This window comes from Labrus bergylta, chromosome 4 (genome assembly GCF_963930695.1).
Source record: "Labrus bergylta chromosome 4, fLabBer1.1, whole genome shotgun sequence".
Taxonomy (NCBI): Eukaryota; Metazoa; Chordata; class Actinopteri; order Labriformes; family Labridae; genus Labrus; species Labrus bergylta.
The window spans coordinates 711,554-725,027 of record NC_089198.1 but is presented as its reverse complement, the minus strand read 5'-3'; the positions used below and the strand labels follow the sequence as shown (position 1 = coordinate 725,027).

The 13,474-nt window shown below is 43.0% G+C and overlaps 2 protein-coding genes across 5 annotated transcripts in view; one reads left to right on the top strand and one right to left on the bottom strand.

Moving 5' to 3' along the window:
* The first annotated feature begins 3,690 nt into the window (after positions 1-3,690).
* LOC110005896 (E3 ubiquitin-protein ligase TRIM39-like) lies at positions 3,691-6,860 on the top strand. Its single transcript, XM_020661166.3, has one exon. It carries the CDS (start codon positions 4,285-4,287, stop codon positions 5,500-5,502), a length of 1,218 nt encoding a protein of 405 aa, XP_020516822.2. The 5' UTR covers positions 3,691-4,284; the 3' UTR covers positions 5,503-6,860.
* Positions 6,861-7,197: 337 nt separating this feature from the next.
* si:ch1073-184j22.2 (dual specificity protein phosphatase 18) overlaps positions 7,198-13,474 on the bottom strand; it is a 6,825-nt gene continuing 548 nt past the window's right edge. Inside the window, exons 2-3 of one of the 4 annotated variants that reach the window (XM_020661163.3) lie at positions 13,129-13,181; positions 7,198-8,253 (exon numbers count right to left, since the gene is read on the bottom strand). In XM_020661163.3, coding sequence (XP_020516819.1) covers positions 7,603-8,250 — 648 coding nt within the window. In that variant the 5' untranslated portion in view covers positions 8,251-8,253; positions 13,129-13,181 and the 3' untranslated portion in view covers positions 7,198-7,602. Of the gene's footprint in view, positions 8,254-11,651; positions 11,676-13,128 lie in introns of those variants that run through there. The other 3 variants (XM_020661165.3, XM_065953455.1, XM_065953456.1) reach the window with 3 other exon arrangements.

Genomic DNA, 13,474 nt, shown 5'->3' with positions numbered 1-13,474 from the left:
CTGGGGGAGGGGCTACTGCCCTTTGTGATGTCATGAAGGGAACATCTCCAAACGGCCTGTTAGAGCACACATTTTCTGAAAAGTGGAGCAGGCAGAAGACGGAGAGGATGGACTTTTCTCATCATTGGGGGGTTTGAAGACGGACTAGAGACACATGTTAGAGTTAGAGGAACATGGAGAAGAGGATTTTAAATAATGTTTGACCTTTAAACAAACATGTATATAATATAAACATGTTTAAAGTACCTCGGCCTGTCAAACCATTACAGTTTTTAACTCTCATTGATCGCTGAATTTCAATCGTTAATTGAAATGAATCTGTTTTCTAACCATATGATTGAAATTCCATTATTTAGCATTTAAGAACAGTTTCTGTTTTGTTTTTATTTTGAATGTTGTATGTTTGAATGTTTAGAGCCCGACCGATTAATCGGCCAGCAGATAATATCAGCCGATATCAGCAGATCCAGTGACTATCTCTATCGGCTAATTTTTTATATTACAAGATTTATTCACCAGTCTAACATCATTTAATTTGAGTTTCATTGTCTTACACTAGCAGTTCTGTCACCAGCAGGGGGCGCTATTTGGATTACAACAAGCACCATCACTCTGCAGAGTGTGGAGCGGTGATGTACGTACATGCTCAGTTTCTTTCCAGCTGAGTGACCATCTCGTCTTCATTATAAATCTCTCAAGTGTTTGGCGGCGGTGTTTGCATATACACCAACAACAACTGGTGCAACAACGGTGAGATAGTCTCAAGTCACTGCTCTCCTGATGTAGAACTACTGACTATAAAATGCAGGCCTTTTTATTTACCCCGGGAATTCACTGTTATGATCTTCACAGCAGTGTACATTCCTCCCAGTGCAAACTCCAGAGAAGCCCTGAATGTTTTATACCGCTCCATCAGTGAACTGCAATCTACACATCCAGAGGGAGTTTTCGTTGTGGCAGGGGACTTTAATCAGGCCAATATGAAAACTGTTTTTCCTCATTTCCATCAATATGTGGATTTTGCAACCAGGGGTGGGAGCACGCTGGACCTGGTCTACAGCAACATCAAGAAGGCATTCAAGGCTGCACCCCGCCCCCACCTTGGCTCCTCAGACCATCTCTCTGTGATGCTAATTCCAGCATACAAGCCCCTGCTGATCAGGAAAAAACCCACAGTGAAGCAGGTGAGGGCCTGGCCTGAGGGAGCTATGGAAGCATTACAGGACTGCTTTGAATGCACGGACTGGGACATGTTCAAGGCGGCTGCTACGGACAATCACCAGACGTGTGTGGAGGAGTATGCCGAGTCTGTGTCTGCATACATTCAGAAGTGCATGGAGGATGTTAGTGTGATCAAGAACATCTCCACACGGGCCAACGAGAAACCCTGGATGACTAGTGAGGTACGTGCAATGCTGAAAGCCCGGAACGACGCTTTTAAATCTGGTGACATGGAGGCACTAAAAACAGCCAGAGCCAACCTGAACCGTGCCATAAAGGTTGCAAAGCGTGCTCACAGTCAGAAAGTGCAGGACTTCTTCGAGGACCCCACGAACACCAGACGAATGTGGCAGGGCATCCAAGTCATCACAGACTATAAAGCTACTCCTCCCCACTGTGACAACAACATCAACTTTCTCAACGACCTCAACAACTACTTTGCAAGGTTTGAGGCACTCAACACCACTCCAGCGAGGAAATCTATTCCTCACTCCGATGAGCAGCCAATCAGCCTGGACACAGCTGATGTCCGGAGAACCCTGAGGAGAGTGAACACCCGGAAAGCAGCGGGCCCTGACGACATACCGGGACGGGTGCTGAAGGAATGTGCTGACCAGCTGGCTGGGGTTCTCACAGACATCTTCAACACCTCGCTGATCCAGGCTGTGGTACCTTCATGTTTAAAGACTGCTACAATTATACCAGTGCCTAAAAAATCCACAATCTCCTCGCTCAATGATTACCACCCTGTAGCACTAACCCCCATCATGCAGCATCTGGTGAGCAAACTGGCCCCCCTTGGTTTCAGCACCCCCCTATGTAACTGGCTACTTGACTTCCTCACAAACAGACCCCAGTCTGTGCGGGTGGGCGACAACACCTCCAGTGTCATCTCCCTGAGCACCGGCTCCCCTCAGGGCTGTGTCCTGAGTCCACTGCTGTTCACCCTGATGACCCATGACTGCTGCGTCAGGTCCACTACTAACCACATCGTGAAGTTTGCAGACGACACAACAGTAGTGGGCCTCATCCGTGACAACAACGACATGGACTACAGAGAGGAGGTGAAACATCTGGTTGACTGGTGCAGAACCAACAACCTGACCCTGAACGTCGATAAAACCAAAGAGGTCATCGTCGACTTCAGGAGGCGCCAGCCCAGCCACACACCACTCCTCATCAACGGCACAGCAGTGGAGAGAGTTAGCAGCACAAAGTTCCTGGGGGTGCAGATAACAGACACTCTGACCTGGTCCCTTCACACCTGAGCCGCAGCAGCGCATGCACTTTCTGCGTCGGATGAAGAGAGCACACCTCCCTCCTCCTATTCTCATCACCTTCTACAGAGGCACTATAGAGAGCATCATAACAAACTGCATCTCTGTCTGGTCCGGAGCCTGCAGTGCCTCCGACTGGAAGTCCCTGCAGAGAGTGGTGAGGACGGCGGAAAAGATCATTCAGACTCCACTTCCTCCCATCCAGGAGATCGCAAAGATCCGCTGTCTGACCAGGGCTCAGAAAATCAGCAGAGACACCTCCCACCCCCACCAAGGACTGTTTTCGCTGCTGGACTCTGGAAAGAGGTTCTGCAGCCTCCGAAGCAGAACTTCCAGGTTCTGTAACAGCTTCTTCCCACAGGCCATAAGACTTTTGAACAGGAAAAAATAATCCCTCCATTCCCCCTCAAACCCCCACACAGGACTACCTCACTGGACTGTAAAACACAATGTAACGTGTAATATATTTATCTGTATAGTATTTTTACTCATAGTTTTTCTTTTTATATCTATTTATGTCTGCACCTTATTTTTATTTTTATATGTAAATACATGCTGCTGTTTTTATCCTGCACTACAACGAGCCAAATGCAACGAAATTTCGTTCTTATCTGCTCTGTAAAGTACAAGTTTGAATGACAATAAAGAAAGTCTAAGTCTAAGTCTAAGTCTTGATAACTGAGAGATCAACACAATAAATATCTAAATCTATCTCTACAGATCTAAGACAGATATCGGCCGATATATCGGTATCAGCCCTAAAGACTCATATCGGTCGGCCCTAGTATTGTTAAAGACATTGTAGTTTGTTCAAAATGTGTGTTCTCTGTTGTAGTTCCTTGTCGTTCCAGTAGGGGGTGTTCAGGTGAAATCAAAGGGAGACGAGCAGCCTACCATGGAGGCACTCCGTTTTTTGACCGCCGTAGCGTGGACTGAACATTGAGCCTGTTGTGTTTGCATTCAAGTTATAGCAGATAAATGTTTGTAGATGAACGGAGGCTTTGCGTTAACAGACGAGGTCAGATTAAACCCGTTTGAGCGGGATTGCACGGATGTTGTTGACCGAGTTATTGGCACGCCACACGGAGGACGACGCGTCAATAAAGAAAGTATGGGAGGCTGTCAGCCCCTCAGAGGATCATAGGCTTTTTGATTGATAAAAATCAAGTCACTGCAGGTATTAAACTTATGGTTCCTAACTTGGTCTCACTGGATTTCCTCCCTCATTAAATAAGAAGACTGTTCACGTCTCTTTGAATCCTGTTCTCCTTGTTTTGGTTGCTTTGGTTTCACTCAAACTTTGACATACAGACTGAAGACCTGACTGAGCTCTTCATGCAGAAAGAGCTCCAGACAGAGATGTAGTGGAACTAATGACAACAAGATTGTCTTAGAGATTTCACTTCAAGCTGCAGCAAGAGAAATGACACTGTTTTCTGCGTTCCTGCTCTGAAGAAGCTCCGCCCCCTCACCTGTCTCACCTGAGACAAACCAGGAAACAGGCTGTTATTCTGCCTCACTCTGAAGAGACACACACACTGACAGACGGACCGACCTGCAGACACAAACCAGCACGACTTCCACTGAGAGAGGACAGGAGGAGGAGGAGGGAATACTGGGAGTACTTGTTATACTGGGATACTGGGAATACAAACACTTCAACCTGCTGCTGAATCCACAAACTGAACGAGAGTTTCAAAGAAAAACAATCAAAGTGAGAGAAACTTTCAGGGACGGGGAGTGGCTTCCTGTTTTCTTCTGCTGCGTGTTTTGACTCTGAGATAAAATGGCGTCCAAGTTAAAAGAAGATCTGAGCTGTCCGATCTGCCACAGTTTTGTGCAGGAGAGAGATCAGAGCGCTTCAGAGGATCTCTGCAGTCTGCACTCTGAGAAACTCAAACTCTTCTGTCTGGACCATCAGGAGCCGGTGTGTCTCGTCTGCAGAGATTCAGAAAAACACTCTGAGCACAGATTCAGACCCATCGATGAAGCTGCTCGACAACACAAGAAGAAACTTCAGGAAACTCTGGAGCCGGTAAAGAAGAAGTTAAATGTTTTTAAAGAAGTTAAAGTGAAGTTTGATCAAACAGCAGAACACATTCAGGTCCAGGCCCGACACACAGAGAGGCAGATTAAGGAGCAGTTTAAGAAGCTTCACCAGTTTCTAGAAGACGAAGAGGAGGTCAGGCTGTGTGCACTGAGGGAGGAAGAGGAGCAGAAGAGTCAGAGGATGAAGGAGGAGATGGAGGCTCTGAGCAGAGAGATAGCAGCTCTTTCACACACAGTCAGAGACACAGAGGACGAGCTGAGAGCTGAAGACGTCTCATTCCTGAAAAACTACAAGGCTGCAGTGGAAAGAGTCCAGCAGCGCCCCCTGCTGGAGGATCCACAGCTGCCCTCAGGAGCTCTGATAGACCAGGCCAAACACCTGGGCAACCTGAGCTTCAACATCTGGAACAAGATGAAGGACATGGTCTCCTACAGTCCGGTCATTCTGGACCCAAACACTGCTCGTCCAGTCCTCATCCTGTCTGAAGATCTGACCTGTGTGACACGAGGAGAGAGACAGCAGCTTCCTGATAATCCAGAGAGGTTTGATCATCACTGGTCTGTCCTGGGCTCTGAGGGCTTTAACTCAGGGACTCACAGCTGGAACGTCCAGGTTGGAGACAATACGTACTGGTTACTGGGTGTGTTAGCAGAGTCTGTAAAGAGGAAGGGAGACAAACTGTCTGGATTTTGGTTTGTATGGTTCTATGGTGGTGAATACAGAGCACTCTCCTCATCACATCCAGTCACTGTTCTCTCAGTGAAGAAGAAGTCTCAGAGGATCAGAGTGAATCTGGACTGTAACAGAGGAGAGCTGTCGTTCTCTGATCCTGATACTAACACACACATACACACCTACACACACACTTTCACTGAGAGGATGTTTCCATTCATTAGCACTGGTGATAAACTAAAGATTTTACCAGAGAAGATCTCTGTGACTGTGGAACACTAATACATGATGATGATGATGTTCTGAATCTTCGTCTCTGATTCTCTTAGGGTTGTGTGACTGCGTTGTCATGGTGATGATGTTGATGGTGATTTGTGTGTGTGTGTGTGTGTGTGTGTGTGTGGGGGGGGGTTCATTATGAAATGTGTTGGTGTATGAAGAGGATCAAATGTAAACTGTTTTGAAGTGACATACTAAGAGGAACTTGATTTTGTGTATAGCATCTTGTGTTTAGGGGCAGCTGTGTTGGTTAGTTTAGACTTTTTACTCCGTATGGAGCTCCTATCTGACCTCCTGAACGTTATTTGGGCTGGTTCATGTTTACCTCATGTTCTTACTGTACTGTGCTGTCTGACGTTGGCTGGATATCTGAATATTTACTCAATTCTCAGTTAATGTGACTGAAAAGTTCCCACGAGGGATTCATATGAATGACCAAACCTGAAAATCAAATATTCATTCATCCAGTCAAACTGTCTGTTACACTGAAAATGTGTATCAAGCTGTTGGGTTTGATAGCATACATAAACAAACTGAAGCTCACCTATCTCACCAGTTTCCTGTGTTTGAGCTGTTTGAAGGGGGGCTTTATTTGATCGTTTTTAAGCTCTGTGTCCCAAGTCCACACAAATATCTATAAAACACTAAAGCCCCGTTTCCACCAGATCTACAGGGTCTAAATGTAGTTCTGGGGTAGAAGATCTACCCTGAAAAAAACCCTACTAGGGGTTATGTACTTTGTAAAGGTCCAGGGACTTTTGAGAACTGGGCATGCAGCCCCTGCAGAGCTGAATGTAACAAAAGAAACTTTTCAGACTAAGCATGATTTAAACAAATGAACTAAACTAAAAATACAAATAAATAGAAAAACAACAACAAAGAGTCAGAGGTTTAATCTGGATTTAAAACCTTTGAAGTGTTTTATCTCTTAAACTTGTTTAGTTTTTATTTAGTTAGTATTTTAAGTTATTCACTCATTTATGAAGATAAAAAAACTTCTACAGAAAGAATCAAATTGTTTTTATAAAATAATGAGGGACTTGTTCTTTTTCTTTTTTTATTCTCCATTAAAATATATTTTTGATTATATTATATTCTAATTTTGGTGACTGTTAATCTTTTTCAGAAATACAATTTCAAAATGGTTTTTATGTAAGTGTGAACTAAACCATATACCGTTGTTTCGTATGAAGCCCTCGATGGAGGCCCAAACCACTTTCACATCTGTGACACTATTTTTGTTCGAAGCTATAAATTCAGCCAATTCTGTTCTCAATTGTGTAATACATTCCTGTGAATGAGTTGAACCTCCATCTAGTAGCCCTATTTTTTATATTCCCATAATTAAAAGTGGAAATGGATGGATTGTGAGCTGATAAATGTCTGGGCAAAAATTCTATTAATTGTACCGAAGGCAGCAAACCAGAGGATAGAAGGATGTAATCTATTGAAGAGAAGGTTTCATGTCTTGTAGAAAAGAAGGTATAGTCTTTAGCAGATGAGTTATGTACCCTCCACACATCAGCTAGATTTACGTCTGATACAAAGAGTGCTTTGGATGCAGCTTGTTGAGAACCTGATATAGTTGTGGAAGATTTAAGAGAGAGGTAAAAGAAGAGATAAAAGTTCTTCACTTTCATCACGCTAACTTCCTGGTGGAGCGGCTCCTCAGTGTTCATCATTCAATCAAACAGAGACTGCAGGTGATAGGCTGATTCTGTTTCACATCTTCTGACCATATTTGGACGAGAGGATGGTGACACATAGCAACAACTTTATTCTGATTGACAGGTCACCATGGTGACAATCACAGGTAGCCCCTCCCTAAACCCCTCTGGTTTATGGTCTTTTGGACTTTAAATGAGACCATAATTTACTACATGAACATCATCGCCATCTTTATTTTTTATAACTAGAAGTGACCATATATGGACAAGTGGGTGGAGCCGCAGAGGGGCGAGGGAAATCACTTCAAGGCAAACGACTCCACCCACTTGTCCAAATATGGTCACTTAAACAAAATGTTCCTACTGACAACATGAACTGTCAGAGTGTAGTCAGTCAGTGGTCCAGATGGATTGTGGGTAATGTAGTCTTAATTGCTCAGACTTTGAAGCTGCTGGATTTGGTTCCTCTTCTTCGTTGGTTTGTTGGAGTCAGCAACTGTGAGCGTGAAATCAGAGACGCCCGGCTCATCACAGGTGACCTTGGAACCTGCGTTAACCAGTTTGTCTGCTGCGGCGGCATCGCCCGCGTCCACCTCTGCGTCCTCGGTGTGAGTGGCGGTGGTGGCGTTTCCTCGACCGCAGCAACCCTGACAGTATTTTTCCCGTACAGCTTCCTCTCGTACCGCAGCAGCTGCTCCCAGAAGCCAGCGTTCAGACGCACGTACGGCCGACTCTCCTGAACCCAGCGGTGCGCCTGGCACAGAGTCACTGCTCTGAAACGCATCAAGTATGCCATCACCAGCGCCGGGGAGCGGCTCATGCCTGCGGCACAGTGCACCAGAGTGCCACCTGCATGGTTTCCATGGATACGCTCAGCCACCCGGTCAAAGTGGTCTCCAAGGCGAGCGCTGGGCAGGTCCGACACGGGAACCCGCACAAACTCCACCCCTGGGTATGCGGGGCAGGCGTGGTTAATGGTGGCGTTGACGATCAGCGTGATGCCTTTCTGTGACATCAGCGAGGCGTTGAGTGGGGCGTCGGCCCCTCCCAGGAACAGCGTGGGGGTGATCTGAGAGACAGACATGATCTGTCAGAAAACACACGTTAGTGTTGATTTACTCCTGAAACAAACTGAGCACAGGTGAGACCACAGACACCTGGACAGGGTTAGCCTAGCATAGCATAAACAATAAATCCCATAGCTTAGTCAAACATAAAGACCAGAAGCATGGTGACTCTGTTAGCCTAGCTTAGCATAAAGACTTGAAGCAAGCTGAATCTGTTAGCCTAGCTTAGCATAAAGACTAGAAGCAGGCTCAATCTGTTAGCCTAGCATAGCATAAACAATAAATCCCATAGCTTAGTCAAACATAAAGACCAGAAGCATGGTGACTCTGTTAGCCTAGCTTAGCATAAAGACTTGAAGCAGGCTCAATCTGTTAGCCTAGCTTAGCATAAAGACTAGAAGCAGGCTCAATCTGTTAGCCTAGCTTAGCATAAAGACTTGAAGCAGGCTGAATCTGTTAGTCTATCTACAGTATGAACAAAGAATACAATCATTTAGCCTAGCTTAGCATAAACACTAGAATCAGAGGGAATTTCTTAGCCTAGCTACGCGTAAAGACTAGAAGCAGGCTTAATCTGTTAGCCTAGCTTAGCATAAAGACTGGAAGCAGGCTGAATCTGTTAGCCTAGCTTAGCATAAAGACTGGAAGCAGGCTCAATCTGTTAGCCTAGCTTAGCATAAAGACTAGTAGCAGGTTAAACATGTTTGTCTGAGCTTAAAGCTTAGAAACATGGTGAATCTGTTAGCCTAGCTTAGCATGAGCATAAAAACATCCCTCACTGTGTTTGATCAGTTTTAGTTTGTGCTCAGCTAGGTCTCCATCTGTCACTGCTGCTGGAAACACAACAACACACAACAACAACACAACAATAAACAACGACAAACAACATCACAACAACACAACAATAAACAACAACAAACAACAATACAAAACATCACAACAACAACACAACAATAAACAACAACACACAACATCACAACAACAACACAACAATAAACAACGACAAACAACAACACACAACATCACAACAATACACAACAATAAACAACATCACCACAACAACACACAACAATACACAACAACAACACACAACAATACACAACAACACACAATATCACAACAACAACATCACCACAACAACACACAACAATAAACACAACACATCACACAACAACACACAACATCATAACAATACACAACAACACAACAATAAACAACACACAACATCACAATAATACACAACACACAACAACACAACAACACACAAAACATCATAACAACACACAACATCACAATAATACAATACATCACAATAATACACAACAACACAACAATACACAACACACATCACAATAATACACAACACACAACATCACAACAATACACAACACCACAATAATACACAACAATACACAACACACAACATCACAACAACACACAACAATAAACACAACAACACACAACATCATAACAATACAACACACAACACCACAATAATACACAACACCACAACAACACAACACACAACATCACAACACCACAACAATACACAACATCACAACAACACACAACACACACAACATCACAACAATACACAACACACAACACCACAACACACAACATCACAACAACAACAACACACAACAATAAACACAACATCACAACAACACACAACAATACACAAAACATCATAACAACACATAACACACAACATCATAACAATACAATACACAACATCACAATAATACACAACACCACAACACAACAACACACAACACCACAACAATACACAACATCACAATAATACACAACACACAACATCACAACAATACACAACACACAACATCACAATAATACACAACACACAACATCACAACAACAAACAACACAACAATAAACACAACAATAAACACAACATCACAACAACACAACAATACACAAAACAATACACAAAACATCATAACAACACACAACATCATAACAATACAATACACAACATCACAATAATACACAACACACAACAACACACAACATCACAATAATACACAACACACAACATCACAACAACAAACAACACAACAATAAACACAACAATAAACACAACATCACAACAACACAACAATACACAAAACATCATAACAACACACAACATCACAACACCACAACAATACACAACATCACAACAACACACAACACACACAACATCACAACAATACACAACACACAACACCACAACACACAACATCACAACACACAACATCACAACAACAACAACACACAACAATAAACACAACATCACAACAACACACACAACATCACAACAACACACAACAATACACAAAACATCATAACAACACATAACACACAACATCATAACAATACAATACACAACATCACAATAATACACAACACCACAACACAACAACACACAACACCACAACAATACACAACAATACACAACACACAACATCACAATAATACACAACACACAACATCACAACAACAAACAACACAACAATAAACACAACAATAAACACAACATCACAACAACACAACAATACACAAAACATCATAACAACACACAACATCATAACAATACAATACACAACATCACAATAATACACAACACACAACAACACACAACATCACAATAATACACAACACACAACATCACAACAACAAACAACACAACAATAAACACAACAATAAACACAACATCACAACAACACAACAATACACAAAACATCATAACAACACACAACATCATAACAATACAATACACAACATCACAATAATACACAACACACAACAACACAACAATACACAACACACAACATCACAATATTACACAACACAATACACAACAATACACAACATCACAACAACACAACAACAAAATACACAACAACAAACAACAACATCACACAACAACAATACACAACATCACACAACACCACACAACAACACAACAACAAACAATAAACAACAACACACAACAACACAACAATAAACAACAACACAACAACACACAACATCACACAACACACAACAACAATAAACAACAACACAACAACACAACAATACACAACATAACACACCACCAGGGTTGGGAAGTAACGGATTACATGTAACGACGTTACGTATTTAAAATACAAAATAACTGTGTTCCGTTATAGTTACAGTTTAAATTGGTGTATTCTGAATACAGTTACTTTCTCAAAAAAGGATTACTTGTAGGGATTACTTCACGGCACTACACGCAGGTAGCAGGTGGCTCTATGTGCGCAGGTACGCTGCAAGTCAATGTGCGAGAGCACTTTCCACACAATGACAATGGCAGAGGATGAGACAAACGACCAGGAGGAGGACAAACATGCATTGTTGACATGGAAATTCAGAGAACATTTTACCTACAAACCTGGTCAAGAAGGCCCCAACATCACAGTGTTTCCATCTTTCAAATGACAGAAGAATAAATGTCATGCCTTTATTTTTTAATTTGATTCAGTATTCTAATCGTTAAGGAAGAGAAACACCGTGATTAAACTACAGGCTGTTGTTGCCAAAGAAAACTGAACATCCACAGCCTCTGCATTCTATAGAATTTCAACATTTACATCTTCCTATTTCCCTCTTTTCACCAACATTATATGTTAAACTGGGATTTCCTTTTTCTCGGGCTGTGCGTCTCTCCTCCAGCTCGCCCCCTGCGGTGCGCTCCTCTCCATAATGCGCTCGTCTCCTCCCTCTAAAGCTGCTGATACTCTGTAGGACGCTCTGATTGGGGGACCTCACCACTGTTTGTACCCCCGTCTTCAATACCTCTTTCCAGATCATTTATGTCCGATCAGACGCAGCGCTGACCAGCTGTCTGCTGCACAACAACAGGGAGTGTAGAGCGCCCGGTCCACAGAGGACACAGCTCACACCTCCTGCTCAATGTATGACACTTCATTCTTAAGATGAAGAAAAGAGAGGCCCTGTTTAATGCCCAGGTTTTCTTATAACCACATGTTCTTTGTAACATTCAGATTTATCTCCTATAACTCTAAAGTATTGTGTGTTTATTTGCCTCTCTCTCTAATACCTGTTTTGCGCTTGCAGTCGTCCTGCTTTCTGTCCAAACTCTCCGTGATGTAAACCAGTAGAACAACCTAACTTAAATAGCTCCGCCTCCACAAGGTTTGCACCTGGTGTCATTCACGCAAATTTTCTTAGTAGATCACCCGCAAAACGCCCACCAACCAAACATGCAAACTTTTGGAGTGAACACACAATTTAGTACTCTTTACTTGGGAGCTCAGTGAATCAGTCCCTGAGAGTTTAACAAGTGGCAAAATGAATGATGGAGGAAAGCACATTTGGCAGAATTAAAAACAATCCACTCTCGGTGGACCTCTTCTGTTGTACATGCCAGCAGCCTGCCATTTAGTCCATTAATGTATTGGCACCACGAGGTTGCAGGACAAAATTGACCACATTTGTGTTTTGTGTACTTTTTCTCTGAAGACAGTAATTAGATCGTTCTCCAAAGCATGTGTTAACTAAATTCACTGTTCCAGATAAACACGCTCAGCTAGACGATTTTGAAGTGAGCTAAAAGTAATCCAAAAGTATTTAGAATACATTACTTTACTTGAGTAATCCAAGGGAACACATTACAGATTACATTTTAGGACATGTAATCAGTAATCTGTAGGGGAACACATTTAAAAAGTAACCCTCCCAACACTGCACACCACACTACAGCTTTAATTCAACTCTTTGTGCTAAGCTAGGCTAACAGAGTCTCAGAGTGAAATGTTGAAACCTGTATGTGTGTGTGTGTGTGTGTGTGTGTGTGTGTGTGTGTGTGTGTGTGTGTGTGTGTGTGTGTGTGTGTGTGTGTGTGTTACCTGCTGCTGGCTCTTCCTTCAGTTAAGCTTTGGTTGTTTCTCTGATCGCTGCACTGAATGAACACACACACACACACACACACACACACACACACACACACACACACACACACACACACACACACACACACACACACACACACACACACACACACACACACACACACACACACACACACACACACACACACACACACACACACACACGCACACACACACACACACACACACGCCTTAGAAGGCTGTATGTCAGTCATTCAGCCAATGAACTGAAGGGTTAATTTTAGTCCCACAGCTGAAAAGTCGACCCGTCACGTGACTTCAAACATGAAACAGCTGAGCCTCA